This window comes from Myxocyprinus asiaticus, chromosome 19, assembly GCF_019703515.2.
Source record: "Myxocyprinus asiaticus isolate MX2 ecotype Aquarium Trade chromosome 19, UBuf_Myxa_2, whole genome shotgun sequence".
NCBI classification, from domain to species: domain Eukaryota; kingdom Metazoa; phylum Chordata; class Actinopteri; order Cypriniformes; family Catostomidae; genus Myxocyprinus; species Myxocyprinus asiaticus.
In genome coordinates, this window is record NC_059362.1 from 47,316,947 (window position 1) to 47,334,535 (window position 17,589).

The following is a 17,589-nucleotide window of genomic DNA, read 5'->3' on the forward strand; positions in this document are numbered from 1 at the left end:
TGTCTTAATTTAGCTCAGCACACTTATAATGTTCAGCCTCTGTCAGTGTCCCCAGGAGACATCTGTGGAGAAATGATTCTGAACTGTAATCCACTCACGTGCGGTGGGTTTTGCTCCTCACATATTTCCCAACTGAATACGGCCACACAACGGAGCGAATAAACTCCACTAACCCAGAATAAATCCATTGCAGTGGCGAAATCAAGCGGAAGACCCTTTTTTTTTTTTTTTTTGCTCTAGTTGACAAATATGCTGCTTTGCAAGAGAGTAAATACTTGATAGCTGATGCTGTCGCGTTCAGGTATTGAGACTCAAGATTCGACCGTAGGACATAAAAAGACATATGAGAAAGATTTTCATGAACACTGCTGTTCATGCAGTTATTCTGTCAGTCCTACCAGAATCTCAAGGAACTCATTTAGTTTTTCACTCTCTCTCTAAACCTTACAAATAAACAAGCTGTTTTTGCTACGGTATCTTTAAGACTTCTGTATTTAAATTACCTCTCTTATGATTGGCTAAGCTCTTCACATGGAAAATAAGTAATTATGTGTATCTGTGCTCATGTCATGTTGGAATTATCATAATTACGACTTCTTGGACTATAATTCAGCAATGACAAAATTCTGCATGTCCAACTAATTTTTTATATTTTTTAAACATGCATTCTGAAGACTTTATCAATAGTAAAAGTTAGGGCAGCAAATCGCTAACATTTTTTAATCAAAATATTTACATGACATATCGATTATCATCGAGTTAAACACTCGGTCAAAAAAGGCCTCCGAATAAAGATAATTCAAATTAAATAATACATAATAATTTAAATAATATATATATATATATATATATATATATATATATATATATATATACACACACACACCCTGCCCAGTAGGTAGATACCGTAATAAAAGTAAATTCTTTAAATAAGAGTTCTGTATATTTATATATATACAGAACTCGCTGAATAGACAATGCACAGCTTATACAAAGAACAAACTACACTTACCGACAGCAGACAGCACAAGATGAGAACATGCTCTTGCGTTCAAACGCAGCTTGATGGAGCACATATCCGAACACAGGGATCTCAAGATGTGTTTTTCTAAGTTTCAAACTTCGTTTAACTTGACACAGCAACCTAAAAACAACATGTTTATGACGCAACGCAACAGAGACGCTCCAAAAGCGTTTGTCTGACGCAGGTGTACATTCGATGAATTAATCGGCATACCATTTAATTAATTTGATTCAAATTTGAATCAATTGACAGCCCTAATATATATATATATATATATATATATATGTGTACAGGGTTGGGAGGGTTACTTTTGAAATGTATTCCACTACAGATTACAGAATACATGCTGTAAAATGTCATTTGTAATGTATTCCGTTAGATTACTCAAGGTCAGTAATGTATTCTAAATACTTTGGATTACTTCTTCAGCACTGGTAGATTTTTTCACTTGTTTTGACTATAAAAACTCTGTCAGTTCAGTAAGACAAAATACACGTTAAAAATACATTCTCTGAAAAACCGAAATATCTTATGCAGTGTTGTTTCTAAAACAAGATAAATCAAATTGATCTTGTTTTAAGGATTTTTAGATATTTTTACAGGAAAACAATACTAAAATTATTATCAAGAATATGATTTTTGCCCTAATATCAAAGGTCTTACTAGAAAAAAAGAAATTATGATCTAATGTGAATTTTCTTGCTAATAAAATATGATCGTGTCTGGTAACATGTGCATGTAAAATGGCCAGAAATAGCATTTTATCTTAGCGTAAAGCTGACAATTTACACAAGGTTTATTTCTGTTTCTTCTGCTCCAAACTTACTTCAAACGTACTTCTCTGTCTGCTCGTATGAATGTAACACATCATAAGAAAGTGTTTCACTGCTGTTCAAATGCACTTTGGATCACATCATTTATATGTATAAATGTTTTCCATCTGAAAGGACTAAATATTAAATGAAACAAATAACAATAATATGCAAAGTAATCTCTTCAGTAATCAAAATACTTTTTGAATGTAACTGTATTCTAATTATCAATGATTTAAACTGTAACTGTAATGGAATACAGTTACTTATATTTTGTATTTTAAATATGTAATCCTGTTACATGTATTCCATTACTCCCCAACCCTGTTTATAGACATATATATATATATACAGAACTGTGCAAATGTTTTAGGCACTTGTGAAAAATGTTGCATAGTGAGGATGTCTTCAAAAATAATGCCATAAATAGTTTTCATTTATCACTTAATGTCATACAAAGTCCAGTAAACATAAAAAAAGCTAAATCAATATTCGGTGTGACCATCTTTGCCTTCAAAACAGCCCCAATTCTCCTAGATACACCTGGACACAGTTTCTCTTGGTTGTTGGCAGATAGGATGTTCAAGCTTCTTGGAGAATTCACCACAGTTCTTCTATCTATTTAATCTGTCTCAATTGCTTCTGTCTCTTTATGTAATCTCAGACTGACATGATGTTCAGTGGGGGGCTTTGTGGGGGACAATGACATCTGTTGCAGGGCTCCCTGTTCTTCTATTCTAATCTTTTCTATTTGCAAAAGAAATGTTTTGGAGTCTAAAATGTGTATTTCCTATTGACACACTAAAGCAGAAGATATAAATAACCATCTTCAGACAAATGTTTTTCTGAAACATCTTAAGTGCCTAAGACTTTTGCACAGTACTGTGTGTATATATATATATATATATATATATATACATAATTTTTTATTACGTCATTTTCCTATTGGTCAGGGGGTTTGATTAATGTCATTTTTTTCATGCAACTTAATCTTTGAAAGAAATTCCTCTTGTTTAAATGTTTATTTACGTTGTGTTTACTTCGGCGTGGACAGAAAAAAAATCTGTTCAGTCTCTACCAGGAAGATTTATGTAGTGTCAGTTTGTTGGATAGGATAAATTAAATGCAATTTGTTGATGTTTCAGGGATTAACTCTACCCATTCACCCTAATTAATATTTAATTCCCCTTTTAATCAATAATACAGCCCATTCATTTGTACATTCACGCCCAGTAGAGTCACGCAGAGCATGTATTGATTCCTATATTTCAGTTGAAAAGGTGAAGCCTATTGAATTAAAGACCTTCCGACTGTGATTTATCTTGCGTGCTCCGTCTCTTCTCTGCGCTTAATTAAAAATTTAAAACGAGAGTGAGGCGAGATCAAAGATTTTATGTGTCTCCTTTGAAATCAAATCATTAGGAGATCTACTCAGGTCCAGCCACGGGAACGCTTCAGGCCTGTCACTCCGAATCTGGGAACAATGCTCAGAATGGCAGGAGATTCTCAAAGACCAAAGCAAGAGGTTTTTAATTAGAAGACTGTATTAGCGGCCATTCATTAAAAGTCCAGATGCTTTTAATGTAGTTAAATATATCAAAAGTTTCTCTCGGCATGCGTGCAGCGGGGTTCTGATGATTCCAGAAAAGACAATAATTTGATGCACATGCAGCATTATCTTCATTTAAATTCAGATGTATTTAAATTATAAAAAGCCTGCCTGACCGAGCGAGTGAAAACACATCCGTATCCCTGTCTGAAGTCTCACGTCCGCATTAAGTCTGGTTTCCATCAAGAAATGCAAGTTTTCAGAGTTATATCTGTGAAATAGTTGGAATGCATCACTTTTGCATGGACAGAAATTCTGATCACAGTATCAGACATTTTAAAGTCCAATTTCTAGGAAATCTAGTATTAATATCAAGAAAACTCAGTTTATGTTGGCATTAGCACTTATAATCTTCCATTTGTCGCCGCATCACATGGATTACAGCACCATCTGAGCGGAGGTCCCTGCAGACATATGATGCCGTTTATGCGATGCTCATGTTGCTCGCAAATCATCTGTGCCATAAATGGGGCCACGGTTGCCAGTTTCAAAAGTGTTTAATCCTCTTTATTACCCAGAATCCCTCTGGACGATAGCCTCAGATGGAGCGCATGGATCCCGTCCAATCTGAGCATTCGTTTCTATTACTGTACTAAATTAAATTAAATTAAACGAATGGAGTAGTTCACCCAAAAATGGGTCAGGAGTCTTTCAGTAATCGGGCCGTGTCGGGCTGTGACACGGACGGCCAATCAGCAAACAGGAATACTGCGATCATTCGTTGTGTGTCCACTGACTAAAGGCGGACTCTCCCATTACTGAGATTTCTCCTGGTTTCTAACGGGCCTGTTTCACTTCAAACATTTGGTAATAGCACAGACAAGTTGGTCAAATTATTTAGTCAACATATTGAAGCAATAAACCAAAACAGTAGGTTTTAATTATTATTTTGGTTACACTTTACAATAAGGGTAACATTAGTTAATGCATTAGGTTTCATGAACAAATAATGAACAATACATTTTACAGCATTTATTCATCTTTAACTCTGAGGCATTTTTGGGCTGCCACAAGCAATTTTTCACACTCAAATGTAAAAGCTCACCATTCACAGAAACTGTGAAATAATTGCAAAAAATTGGTCGCATTTTTTAGAGAAGCCCCCAAATAAAAAACAGACTCCAATTATTCATAAATAATATTGTATGCGTTTATAATCTTAAAATAAACAGAATTGTTTTGTTTTGGGGGGGGGGACTCTTTTTTGTTGTCCTAACTCAGTAAGCATGTACTTTTGGTTCTGTTCACCTTCCGTCACAAAACGCCGATCTGAAAATGTAGGTGGCGCTATAAAGCATTTTAGCCCTCGCAGATGTGCTCATCCATAGACATTCAGTCTAATTTTCAGTTCTTCTACCATCCACAATTTTTCATTGAATATCTCGGCCAGTGGACTAGAAGCTCAATCTAGGGGTCTGTGATGAGGAGGAGGGCGGGGCCGGGCCGTGACTACGCACGCCCGCCCCCCAATCGGGCTAATCTGCCAAGGAGAGGGATAAGTGCAGCGGGATGCGGCAGTTCAAGAGAGAATTAAAAACAGGTGCAAGCGCCCTTACCGCTTTCTCTCTCTCCGGACAGACGCTTGACCACGCCCCCGCTGCCACGCTAACAAAAACCAAGATTAGTAAATGCTGTAAAATAGGGATGGGGGATACCATTTATTTTCTTTTTGATCCGATACCAATAATTTCAAATGCAGTATCGTCAATACCAGTACAATACTTCAATTAAATAGATTTGTTTTATTATTTGTATTTTTTTTTTTTTTTTTTTTTTTGGGGATAATATGGGTAATTTAAAATATTATTTGATTATTTATATATTATATAATATAATTCAAGTCATTATTATTATTATTATTATTATTTACATTTGTGAGCCTAAACAGAAAATTATTAGACTTCTGTTTTTTTTACCCTTACAAAAATGAACCATGTTTTCACTACAGTAACTATAGTTTAACCATGGTATTTAGTTAAACCATAGTCACCACACAATTAACCATGGTTACTATTACAGTATTACTTAGGTAAAACCATGGTTAACTTTTTTGTAATTACTTATTAACAACAATTACTAGATATGTTGTTATTTTAGTGTGAATTTACTCCAGAAGCTGTTTGTCTGATTTTCTATCATTACTCTACAACACACTAATCCCTCTTGTTTGAACGAGTCTTGTGACGGCGCGAGCGCTTGTCTGCTTGTGTCTTTCAGCATGTGTGTTAAGATGAGCGGAAAAAGAAATAGTTCCCATCCTGCACAAGTATTTGATTATACAGTCGAATCCTTTTTATTTCACTTTGAAACATATGATTATTGTTCATGGTAACCAAATAATAATAATATCTCTAGTTATTATTTCTGATACAACATCAGTATCGGAAGTATCGATACTTTAGGATCGATCCGCCCATCCCTGGCAACAATTTAGACAATCATTTATGTAAATTGTGCACCTAATTTTAAATCACTCTCTTTCACAGTTGTAAGAAAGTGTCTGTATCTGCTGAAAATATTATATTGGGTCATTCTGTGTCAACTGCAAATACCAAATACTGTAAAAAACACATTTTCTGTTGTTTTTCCAAAGTTGGAGTGTGTCTAACTCCAGACGTTTTAAATGTATCTTAATATCTTTTTAGATTCTGAACAAACTTTCCTTGTTGTTTCTTCATTTTTAATAGTTTTTGAATTTCAGAAATTTGCAAAGCTCTGAAATGCATCACAACAAAAGTAGTTTTAGATGCATTCAAGCATGCAATCCCCAAAACTGTTTAGTCTTTAGGAAATTCATACATTATTTGGGTATTTTTGTGTTTATAATATTTTATTAGTGAGTCAGTACAACTGAAAATCATAATTTATGAGATAATATGCATAACTGGGCCTAAAATAGAATATTAAGTATCGGGTAGAAATACATAAATAAAAGAAACAGAGCAAATGCATTATGGGGCAGTTTTTCACATGCACATGTTTTGAAGGTACGGGGCATTTCTTTCAATTGTGTTGCCATTTTGGGTTAATTTCTAAACCTGGTGTGCAATTAATTTTCTCATTTAAAAAATGTACCTTGCGGACAAAAAAACAGGTGGAAAAAAATCCCACAGACTTACACTGAAGGAGAGACCCAATCCACATCTAGAGACCAGAATATCATAGAGACTTGAATGTGCACTATTCTGACTTGTAAGCTCCACCTAGCAACTACTCAGAACACCCTAGTAACCAACTAGCAACAATAAAAACCACACAAAACACCCTAGTAACCAACTAGCAACAATAAAAACCACACAAAACACCCTAGTAACCAACTAGCAACAATAAAAAGCACACAAAACACCCTAGTAACCAACTAGCAACAATTAAAAACCACCTAAAACACCCTAGCAACCAACTAGCAACAATAAAAACCACCTAGAACACCATAGTAACCAACTGACAACAATAAAACCACCTAGAACACCATAGTAACCAACTAGCAACAATAAATACCACACATAACACCCTAACAACCAACTAGCAGCGCACTAAAAAACATCCAGAACACCCTAACAACCAACATGCAACAATAAAAACCATCTAGAACACCTTAGTAACCAACTAGCAACACACTAAAAACCACTCAGAACACCCTAGCAACCGACAAGCAACAATAAAAAACACACAAAACACCATAGCAACCAACTAGCAACAATAAAAACCACACAAAACACCATAGCAACCAATTAGCAACAATAAAAACCACACAAAACACCATAGCAACCTACTAGCAACAATAAAAACCACACAAAACACCCTAGTAACCAACTAGCGACAATAAAAACACACAAAACACCCTATTAACCAACTAGCAACAATAAAAACCACACAAAACACCCTATTAACCAACTAGCAACAATAAAAACCACACAACACCCTAGTAACCAACTAGCAACAATAAAAACCACACAAAACACCCTAGTAACTAACTAGCAACAATAAAAACCACACAAAACACCCTATTAACCAACCAGCAACAATAAAAACCACACAAAACACCCTAGTAACCAACTAGCAACAATAAAAACAACACAAAACACCCTATTAACCAACTATCAACAATAAAAACCACACAAAACACCCTAGTAACCAACTAGCAACAATAAAAACCACACAAAACACCCTAGTAACCAACTAGCATCAATAAAACCACACAAAACACCCTATAACCAACTAGCAACAATAAAAACCACACAAAACACCCTAGTAACCAACTATCATCAATAAAACCACACAAAACACCCTAGTAACCAACTAGCGACAATAAAAACCACACAAAACACCCTAGTAACTAACTAGCAACAATAAAAACCACACAAAACACCCTAGTAACCAACTAGCAACAATAAAAACCACACAAAACACCCTATTAACCAACTAGCAACAATAACAACCACACAAAACACCCTATTAACCAACCAGCAACAATAAAAACACCCTAGTAACCAACTAGCAACAATAAAAACAACACAAAACACCCTAGTAACCAACTAGCATCAATAAAACCACACAAAACACCCTAGTAACCAACTAACGACAATAAAAACCACACAAAACACCCTAGTAACCAGCTAGCGACAATAAAAACAACACAAAACACCCTAGTAACCATCTAGAGACAATACAAACCACACAAAACACCCTAGTAACCAACTAGCAACAATAAAAATCACACAAAACACCCTAGTAACCAACTAGCAACAATAAAAACAACACAAAACACCCTAGTAACCAACTAGCATCAATAAAACCACACAAAACACCCTAGTAACCAACTAACGACAATAAAAACCACACAAAACACCCTAGTAACCAACTAGCGACAATAAAAACAACACAAAACACCATAGTAACCAACTAGAGACAATAAAAACCACACAAAACACCCTAGTAACCAACTAGCAACAATACAAACCACACAAAACACCCTAGTAACCAACTAGCATCAATAAAACCACACAAAACACCCTATTAACCAACTAGCAACAATAAAAACCACACAAAACACCCTAGTAACCAACTAGCATCAATAAAAACCACACAAAACACCCTATTAACCAACTAGCAACAATAAAAACCACACAAGACACCCTAGTAACCAACTAGCAACAATAAAAACAACACAAAACACCCTAGTAACCAACTAGCAACAATAAAAACCACACAAAACACCCTAGTAACCAACTAGCATCAATAAAACCACACAAAACACCCTATTAACCAACTAGCAACAATAAAAACCACACAAAACACCCTAGTAACCAACTAGCATCAATAAAAACCACACAAAACACCCTATTAACCAACTAGCAACAATAAAAACCACACAAGACACCCTAGTAACCAACTAGCAACAATAAAAACAACACAAAACACCCTAGTAACCAACTAGCAACAATAAAAACCACACAAAACACCCTAGTAACCAACTAGCATCAATAAAACCACACAAAACACCCTATGCTTATATGCTCTGCATATTGTATACTGTATGTTCAAGTTGTGTGCTGCACACTGTTTATTGTATCACACATTTACAAAAAAGATGATTGGGAGAGAAAGAGAAAGAGAAAGAGTGGAGAGAGGCTGCTAAAGGGAGTGTTTCTTTGCAAAGCTGGATTAAAAACACCAGCAAGCAAGCAAATGAATCATGATGAAAATATATAACAAAAGATGCACAATAAAGTATTTGTTCCTCCAAATCATTTGCCATGGGGGGAAGTAATGGATAACTTGTGTTTACAAGTAAAGCATATTTTAAGTAAAACTAATATTAATATTAGTTTACAGATTTAACACAAAAAAAAGAAAAAAGAAAAAAAATAAGTAGAGTTATAAACATTATTTTACATATTATTATTATTATTCACAATATGAAGCTGGAGACACGATGTGCTGATGAGGGACGTTTCTATATAGTTGCATTTTTCTTTGCATGCCCTCACTTCAATAAAAAAAAAATTTAATTTACAGAGGAATACAGAGAATGGAAACTATCGGCAACTATCGACATCCAAAAAGCTACTTTCGGCACCGATTAATCGGTAAAACCGATATATACCTCTAATTTTTAACATTAATATTTTTTGCATTGTGATTTTATTTTTATGACAATTAAGCACATTTTAACTGCAGTCATTATAGGAATAGTAGTCCAAATGATTGTAAGTGTAGTGAGATTACATTGCAAAATTGGTACTTTTATCAAAATATATTTCTTCTGTAGACAGTCAAGTCATTTTTATGCACAATACACATCTTTTCAAAGCAGCTTTATGAAAATCATACTGAAATGTTTGTAATGTCTTAAATGTCTTAAAAAAAAAAAAACTTTTCTGAAAATCAGCTTAATTGAAAATCACGCCTTAATTTCTTTGTCTTTGTGACAGACAGCGAATGAAAGTTATATTGGTGTAGTCTGATTCTAGAAGTGCACTCAGATCATCGCGTCAGTTCAAACAGCAATTTATGAGCAATTTCATGTGAAAGTCCTACTTATAGCGGTCAGATTGATGGATTGCAAGGTATGGCAATGAAATACCTTTCACTGTCAATTAAGTGACAATGCATTCTGTGACGGCACTATAAATGATGGTTTTCGAGTCAAATCTGATTGTTTTTTTGTTTGTTTTAGTTTATTTTCTTTGATAATTATGTTCTGTTTTGTTGGCCCTCTGTTCTGTCTTTGTGATTCGAATCACACACTCCTGCGTCACACACCAGGACTTTATTATGAACTCTGTATTGATTTTCTATATACACTCACCTGTGTGATCACTGTAATAATAATGTAAAACCAGGTCATTCCTGTTCTGCAGCACTATAAAAATGAATATGATTGTTTTGTAATTTAAGGAAGATTTTCTGTAAAAGAGTATAGCATCTGGTCATGCTCAGACACTTTGTCTTGATTAATTATAACTTGATTATTTATGAGCTAAACTTAGTCATTGCTAATTGAGGGATTAATTGCCAGTTTTTCATGTTAGAAGTTAGAAGAAGCTAACTAATAAGATTTTCATCTCTGAATATGTGTGGTGAATTTAATATTTTATGCATTGTACAGTATTCAAATCTATATTATGGGCACATGAGAATGAACTGCAATAACAAGAATGACCTCACCCGATTCGTCAGTTGTCTGTCTTTTTTGTGAAAGCTGAATTTTCCAGTGAGTCTGAATCAGTGTCAGAGTTGGCAGGGATGTTTTGCACACATTGCATTTATGAGTGCACAGGATGCAAAAAGTAAACAAGCAATTAGGAGGCAAAGAGTGACATTTGGAGAGGAATAATCTGAGCAGGCGGCCAGAGAGATTTAGAGCTGAAGTTACTCTTGGATTGATATAAAGGTTTGTTAGAAGAGTTCTGATGTTATTGTGGTAGTGTGCATTACAAACACTCCATAGTTCCCTATGAAGTGAATCAGCATATAGTGGACACGAATTCTGTCACTAGCCACAGCCGTGTTCCACTCTCTGCACATGTCATGTTCTTGAACAGTATGTTTGTCTTGTTTTCCAGTAAATTGATCTAAATCATTGTGTTTAGTCTTGTTGCATTGGCCGAACTGTTTAGTCTTGTTTTAAGCACAAGTGAAAAAAAAAAAAAAAAAAAAAAAGTAGTAGACAATAAACATGATATATTCATGATATATTCTCTGAAAACAATTTGAATTATTACATGTTTACATGTTTACAACTATGATCATCTAAAGAAAGTGTGAAATAAACACAAACCATTTCAATATTTATTGTGTGAAAATGATTTCAAAGTTTGACTTTCCCACAGTTGTGGTGTCATTTCTGTGACATCAAACAATTTTGCCCTGAATAAAGTTTTTCCAAAAGTTGTTGTACTTGTTAACCAAGTGGACAAAAGTGTCAGTGAAGAGCAAGAAATATGAGACTTGTTGGCCGTCATTTCCAATCAGGCTGTAATTTTGACAAATTTTGCAAAAAGTGTGAAAATATGATTTAACTGTGTGTATTTAGACATAATCTATGAAATTAGCCTATAAGCAAGACAAAGAAGTCAATCATTTTCTTTGAAAAAGGTTAAAAATGTCATTTCCGGGGCCTGGGTAGCACAGCGAGTATTGACGCTGACTATCACCCCTGCAGTCGCGAGTTCGAATCCAGGACGTGCTGAATGACTCCAGCCAGGTCTCCTAAGCAACCAAATTGGCCCGGTTGCTAGGGAGGGTAGAGTCACATGGGGTAACCTCCTCGTGGTCGTGATTAGTGGTTCTCGTTCTCAATGGGGCGTGTGGTAAGTTGTGTGTGGATCGTGGAGAGTAGCATGAGCCTCCACATGCTGTGAGTCTCCGCGGTGTCATGCACAACGAGTCACGTGATAAGATGCACGGATTGACGGTCTCAGAAGCGGAGGCAACTGAGACTTGTCCTCCACCACCCGGATTGAGGCGAGTAACCACGCCACCACGAGGAGCTACTAAATAGAGGGAATTGGGCATTCCAAATTGGGAGAAAAGTGGATAAAAAAATAAAAAATAGAATACACATGGATGTATTGTATACATTTATGGACATTATATGGAAGTAAGGTCATTTATATTACATTTATGTGCTTTTACATGAGTATATTATGTCATCATACTTGAAACCTGTAATCTGTGCGACTCAAACGTTGTCTGTGTTTGATGACGTTGCAGTGTATACCAAATAAACAAAAGTGAAGTGAACTTCAACAGATATCCTGTACTCAGTGAGTAGGGAGCAGTGGACACTATGTAGGCACCCTGCAAATGACCAAACTCGCAGCTTTGGTCATTGTTGGAGACTAAGTGAAAGTATTGATACTACTAACTAAACTACATTTTTCAGTACCATGACCGTGGCTCAGGTGTTTTCAAAATCTGTGCCAGATTAATTACAAACTAAGAAAAGTGAGGATTTGTGTACTAGTGTACTCGAGGCTTGTGAGACTTCAATCAGAGATTTTCACAAAATGTAATGAATAAATAAAATATCTTAATGTAAAGTCTGTGTAAACAGAATCTCTTCTGTTAAAATATGAAATTATTTATAATTTGGGAAGTAAATCCAATAAAAATTGCATGTATTTTTTCCAAATATTTCTTCCACAAAAGTGCTAAAAGCATCATTAATATAACCGTTAAAGAACAGGAATTGTTATGAGGAATCGTTTAATTTCTTACGTTTCCCATTCCTATGTATGCTCATCCTTTATTTAGATCCTCAATCTTTACATACCCATGAATGCTAAATTTGAAGTTGTTTAATCTGTTCTGATTTCAACAGCCTCATTAACAAGTCCATAAATCATAGAGCAAAGGCGGAGAATTCTGAGGTTAAATGTATTAAACTAATGAGTAAAACGGCCTGGAGCTCGTATACAGACAAAAGCAGACCGTCCCTCAATGTGTTCCGGCTTTCCCAAGACCCCAAGACTGGGACCCCCAATTCTCATCGGATCCGCCCCGTTGTTCTAGTGTAACATGTCAGTAATCCCCGTCTCTAGTGAGATACGATGGTAAAAAAAAGGAGAAGACAGTATTCAAGCAGCATGTGGTGACAGTGCACCGTCACTTTGTTCACTCCCAGAGGATTTGTCTGACAAACGAGCAACACTGGCGTCTTCACTGCTGGAGTGATTGTGACATTGTGCCAAATAGCATCTTCCCAGAAAGCGCTCTAGCATGCAGCATGCAGTGGAAAGATGCGACTTCAACTGAAAATGTCATGATTGCTGCTACTGAATCTATGGCGTCATGGCAAAACAGATTATATTTCAGCTGAGTTCTGAGAGAGAAAATCTGGACAAAATAAACGATAAATAGACAAACAAATATTTCTATTGCAAGTGTCCGATTCGCGAACTACCATCTTATATATCTGTAAAATTAAATGGGTACCTTCACAACAGAGCTTAGTTGTAATAAATAGTGTGCTTTAATTAAAATAAAACTTAAAATATGTCAAATAGAAGAAAAACATCTGTAATGATGTGTTTACTTGCATTGCATTATGAATTGCTGTCACATTTTGAAACGTAACGATGCAAAAAAATCAAGATTGTTTAGCTAGAAGCGTTTGCATTCACGTACTTGCATAGAGTATGTTTTGCTCCATGTTATATGCCTGTCCTTTATCTATATCATCGACCAAATAAACATACAACACATGCAAATAGTCCGATTCATGAACTAATTAAATCAGTGTAGTTAAAGAAACAATACGATGCACAAAATCGAGATTGCATAGCTAGAAACATTTGCATTCTCATACTTGTGTAGAGTGTTATATGCAACACAAACATGCAATGCTAGTAGTGTAGTCTGATTCACAAACTACCATCTTAAATCAGTGTATTTAAAGATACACCTTCGCAACAGAGTTTTTTGCAATTAATTTAGTGCTTTATTTAAAATAAAACATAAAAATATGGAAAATAGTATTGTTTTTTTGTTTTTGTTTTTTTTCAAAATGCATAATTCCATCATAGATGGCACACGTACATCTCTGAGATGTGTTTTTCAGATCTTTTCGTCCGGAAATCACAATCTAATTAACATCTGTTAAACATCTTTAAAAGATCAAATTTACAAATATTCTAAATCATAAACGTCTCAGTCATCTGCTGAGTATGTTATTGACATACATCTTGTGGGGCCCTATTTTATGAGCACTAGCACTATGTTTTAAGTCATAAATGCAAAGTCAGCGGGCATGGCCATGAAGTTTTGGTATTGTCGTGCAAGCATGCGTTAAGTCTAGGCGCAAGTGGGTTTTGGTGAAATTGCACGTGCAAAGCGCTAATGAGCTGGGTTAAGTGCAATTCTCCGGCACCATCTGCGTCCTTTTATATAGTCAATTCCCTGTCAAGCACCAGTGATTTAAACAAAGACAGCACATTAATAAGAAGTTGGTAGTGTAAATGGAATGTATGGAAAGAATGAGAAGAATAGAAATATGGACTTATGTTCTTTTGCGCATTAACTGCATCCTTGTGGAATATCTGGCAACTTTCTAGTATCACACTCCTTTTATACGCATGAAAAGTGTGGTTCTTGATAAAATTTGGATGTAGGCTCCATTAAATTATTATTACTGACACAGAAATCATGGCTAGTATTAACAGTGATTGTATCAGAACACACTTCATTTCTACCTGTCCATTTTTATATTGAAAATTTTTATTAATTTATTGAAACACAAAAACATTCAAACAAAGGGGCCTGGGTAGCTCAGTGGTAAAAGACGCTGACTGTCACCCCTGGCGTCGCGAGTTCGAATCCAGTGTGTGCTGAGTGACTCCAACCAGGTCTCCTAAGCAACCAAATTGGCCCGGTTGCTAGGGAGGGTAGAGTCACATGGGGTAACCTCCTTGTGGTCGCTATAATGTGGTTCGTTCTCGGTGGGGCGCGTGGTGAGTTGAGTGTGGTTGCCGCGGTGGATGGCGTGAAGCCTCCACATCCGCTATGTCTCCGTGGCAACGTGCTCAACAAGTCACGTGATAAGATGCGCAGGTTGACGGTCTCAGACACGGAGGCAACTGGGATTCGTCCTCAGCCACCCGGATTGAGGCGAGTCACTACGCCACCACGAGGACTTAAAAGCACGTTGGGAATTGAGCATTCCAAATTGGGAGAAAAAGGAAAAATACAAAATAAAAATAAATTATTAAAACAAAAATATTTCTAAATTCAAATTACACTTCAAACATGACAAAAATATAATCAAAATAATGAAGTGGTCAAAAATATCATACCAATTCCAAACATTTTATTCTCTCCATCTTCTTCCACCGACCTCTTTTACAGTGACTTAAAAATCACTCAACGACAACAGGTGGAAAAATACCATATATTTGAATAACTGAAAAATAAACCATGACCTTTAGATTGTTCTCATACCTCATAAATATTTGTTTCATAAAAAGGCTACAACAGTGATCATCATGGACATAATTTGATGTTCCACTTTGTTTTCAGAATTTGGACATGAACTTTATTTCCACCTGCTGGTGAAATCTTCAAACTGCAAATGCAGGAACTGAGTTTAGACTTTGCACTGAGATAAGACCTGCTTTTGCAACGTGTTAGCGCAATGACCTATTTCTCAGTTGGCTCACTTTGCGCCACTTTATTAACATAAAATACACCCACAGATACCGCAAACACTCCCACCCATGCCCACTTGTGCTTTGCGCTGTCAAAATGAGTGCTCTCACAAAAATGTGATAATATGTAGAGAACGGTTGTTGAGTGTTGCTTAGCGTGCTCACGATAATACAGCCCATAGATGTATTGCAGATGAGCAAACAACCTTAAAAATACATCACATCAAATAAATGTCTGGGTGATGCATGTGTGCTATCAGGGATACTTGCGTTGCGTTATAAATTACAGTCTGTCACATTTTGAAACATAATGCACAAAATCAAGATTGTGTAGCTTGAAGCATTTGCGTTCAAGTATTTGCATAGAGTATGTTTTGCTCCATGTTATATGCCTTTCCTCTGTGTATATCATCAACCAAACAAACATATAATGCGAGCATGTAGTCCAATTCGTGAACTACCGGCTTAAATCGATGTAATTAAAGATACACCTTCCCAACAGAGTTTGTTGTAATAGTGTGCTTTTATTAAATAAAATGTTTCCACAATGGAGCATTTACTTGCCTTGCGTTCTGCACGTTTTTCTATATTATTTTTGTTTAGTATATATTTAGGACCAGTAATGGTAGTGATTCCTCAAAAATACCGAAACAATCGTCAATCATTATTGTTAGATTTCTTATCATTCCCATTCCAACTCGTGAAAGTTGTGAGATTCAGGTACGCAATTCAGTCAATCCAAGAGAGCCGAGAGAATTCTAAAATGGTCAAGAACTCTCAAAAAGTAACGTGAAAACATATACAATATATACAGTCAATTTCATCCACAGCACGGTTGATTATTTGTCCAAGGTTAGCTCATTGAAAGTTCAGTTAAAGTGTTTATTGGTGCACCAGTTTATACACTAGTGTGTTTTTGAGAGGCCTGAAGTGAAGCACCAGAGTTTTGATGTATATGTTGACAGGATGCAGTGGGTGGGTGGATTTAATTATGCTATAGGTGATATAAAGAGATTGATCTACTGTACTGGCACAACATTGTCATTTGTCGCATAACAACAAGTACACGTCAATGCCCTAGAAACCACTCAAAACACTAACCTGGTGGCGACGACTTTTGCACGAGCAATAATTTTTCATTGAATTAAAAAACGTTGTTTTTTAATTAATTGCTTATTTTCAAGCTCAATCAGACAATTACTTTCTCAGAAATGTTGTTGCATTGTTTTCCTTTAGCACTATAAATCTTGGGAGAAAAGGTCTGTTAGAAACTAAAAGGCTGTGATTTATGATGTCTTGCCTTTTTTATATGTAGATTCGTTGGACCAAGACAGCAGGCAGCGTTTCGGATCGGTTTCAGGACTCCAGTGTGTTCAACGAAACGCTTCATATCACAAAGATCCAGAGACATCAGGGTGGACGATATTACTGCAAAGCCGAGAATGGACTGGGATCACCTGCCATTAAATCCATTAGAGTGGACGTCTACTGTGAGTCACTCAGAAGATTTCTGGTTTTAATTAAATTCTCATTACAGCTCTTCACATTAATGCACCATAACTCTGAGGATTAATGTGATGTCTTTAAATAAGGCATATTAAAGAATTAAAAGTTTGCAGTGCTTTAAAACACATCAGTTAACTGTAAAGACTTGAAAAGCCCTGTGTAGTGAGTAGTGTTCATTTCTGATTGGTTGGTTTGGGTGTCCAGAGGATAAATCGTATTGCTCAGTGGTCGCTCTTTCATAGCTCAGGAGACTTATTCCATTTCATTAGGATTCCTTTAGGTTTCTTTACAGTATCGACTTTGTGTCGGATATTTCTCCTAAAATGCCTTAGTAGAAATAACAATAAACAGGAAATGAGTCAATTGTTGCCATTCAGTACAAGTATAGATAGAGGTATAAAAATGAATGTGGATATCATAGCACAGATCATTTGATTTGGGGAGAATTTGATGAGAAATGTTTTATATGTAGATATCTGACGTTTAAAT

The 17,589-nt window shown here is 35.8% G+C and overlaps 1 protein-coding gene across 1 annotated transcript in view; it reads left to right on the forward strand.

Annotated features, from left to right (window-relative positions):
* Positions 1-17,589, forward strand: part of LOC127409995 (MAM domain-containing glycosylphosphatidylinositol anchor protein 2-like) — a 248,363-nt gene that overhangs the window by 77,125 nt on the left and 153,649 nt on the right. Inside the window, exon 3 of the mRNA XM_051644966.1 lies at positions 16,910-17,084. Within this exon, the coding sequence (XP_051500926.1) occupies positions 16,910-17,084 (175 nt within the window). The remainder of the gene's footprint in view (positions 1-16,909; positions 17,085-17,589) is intronic.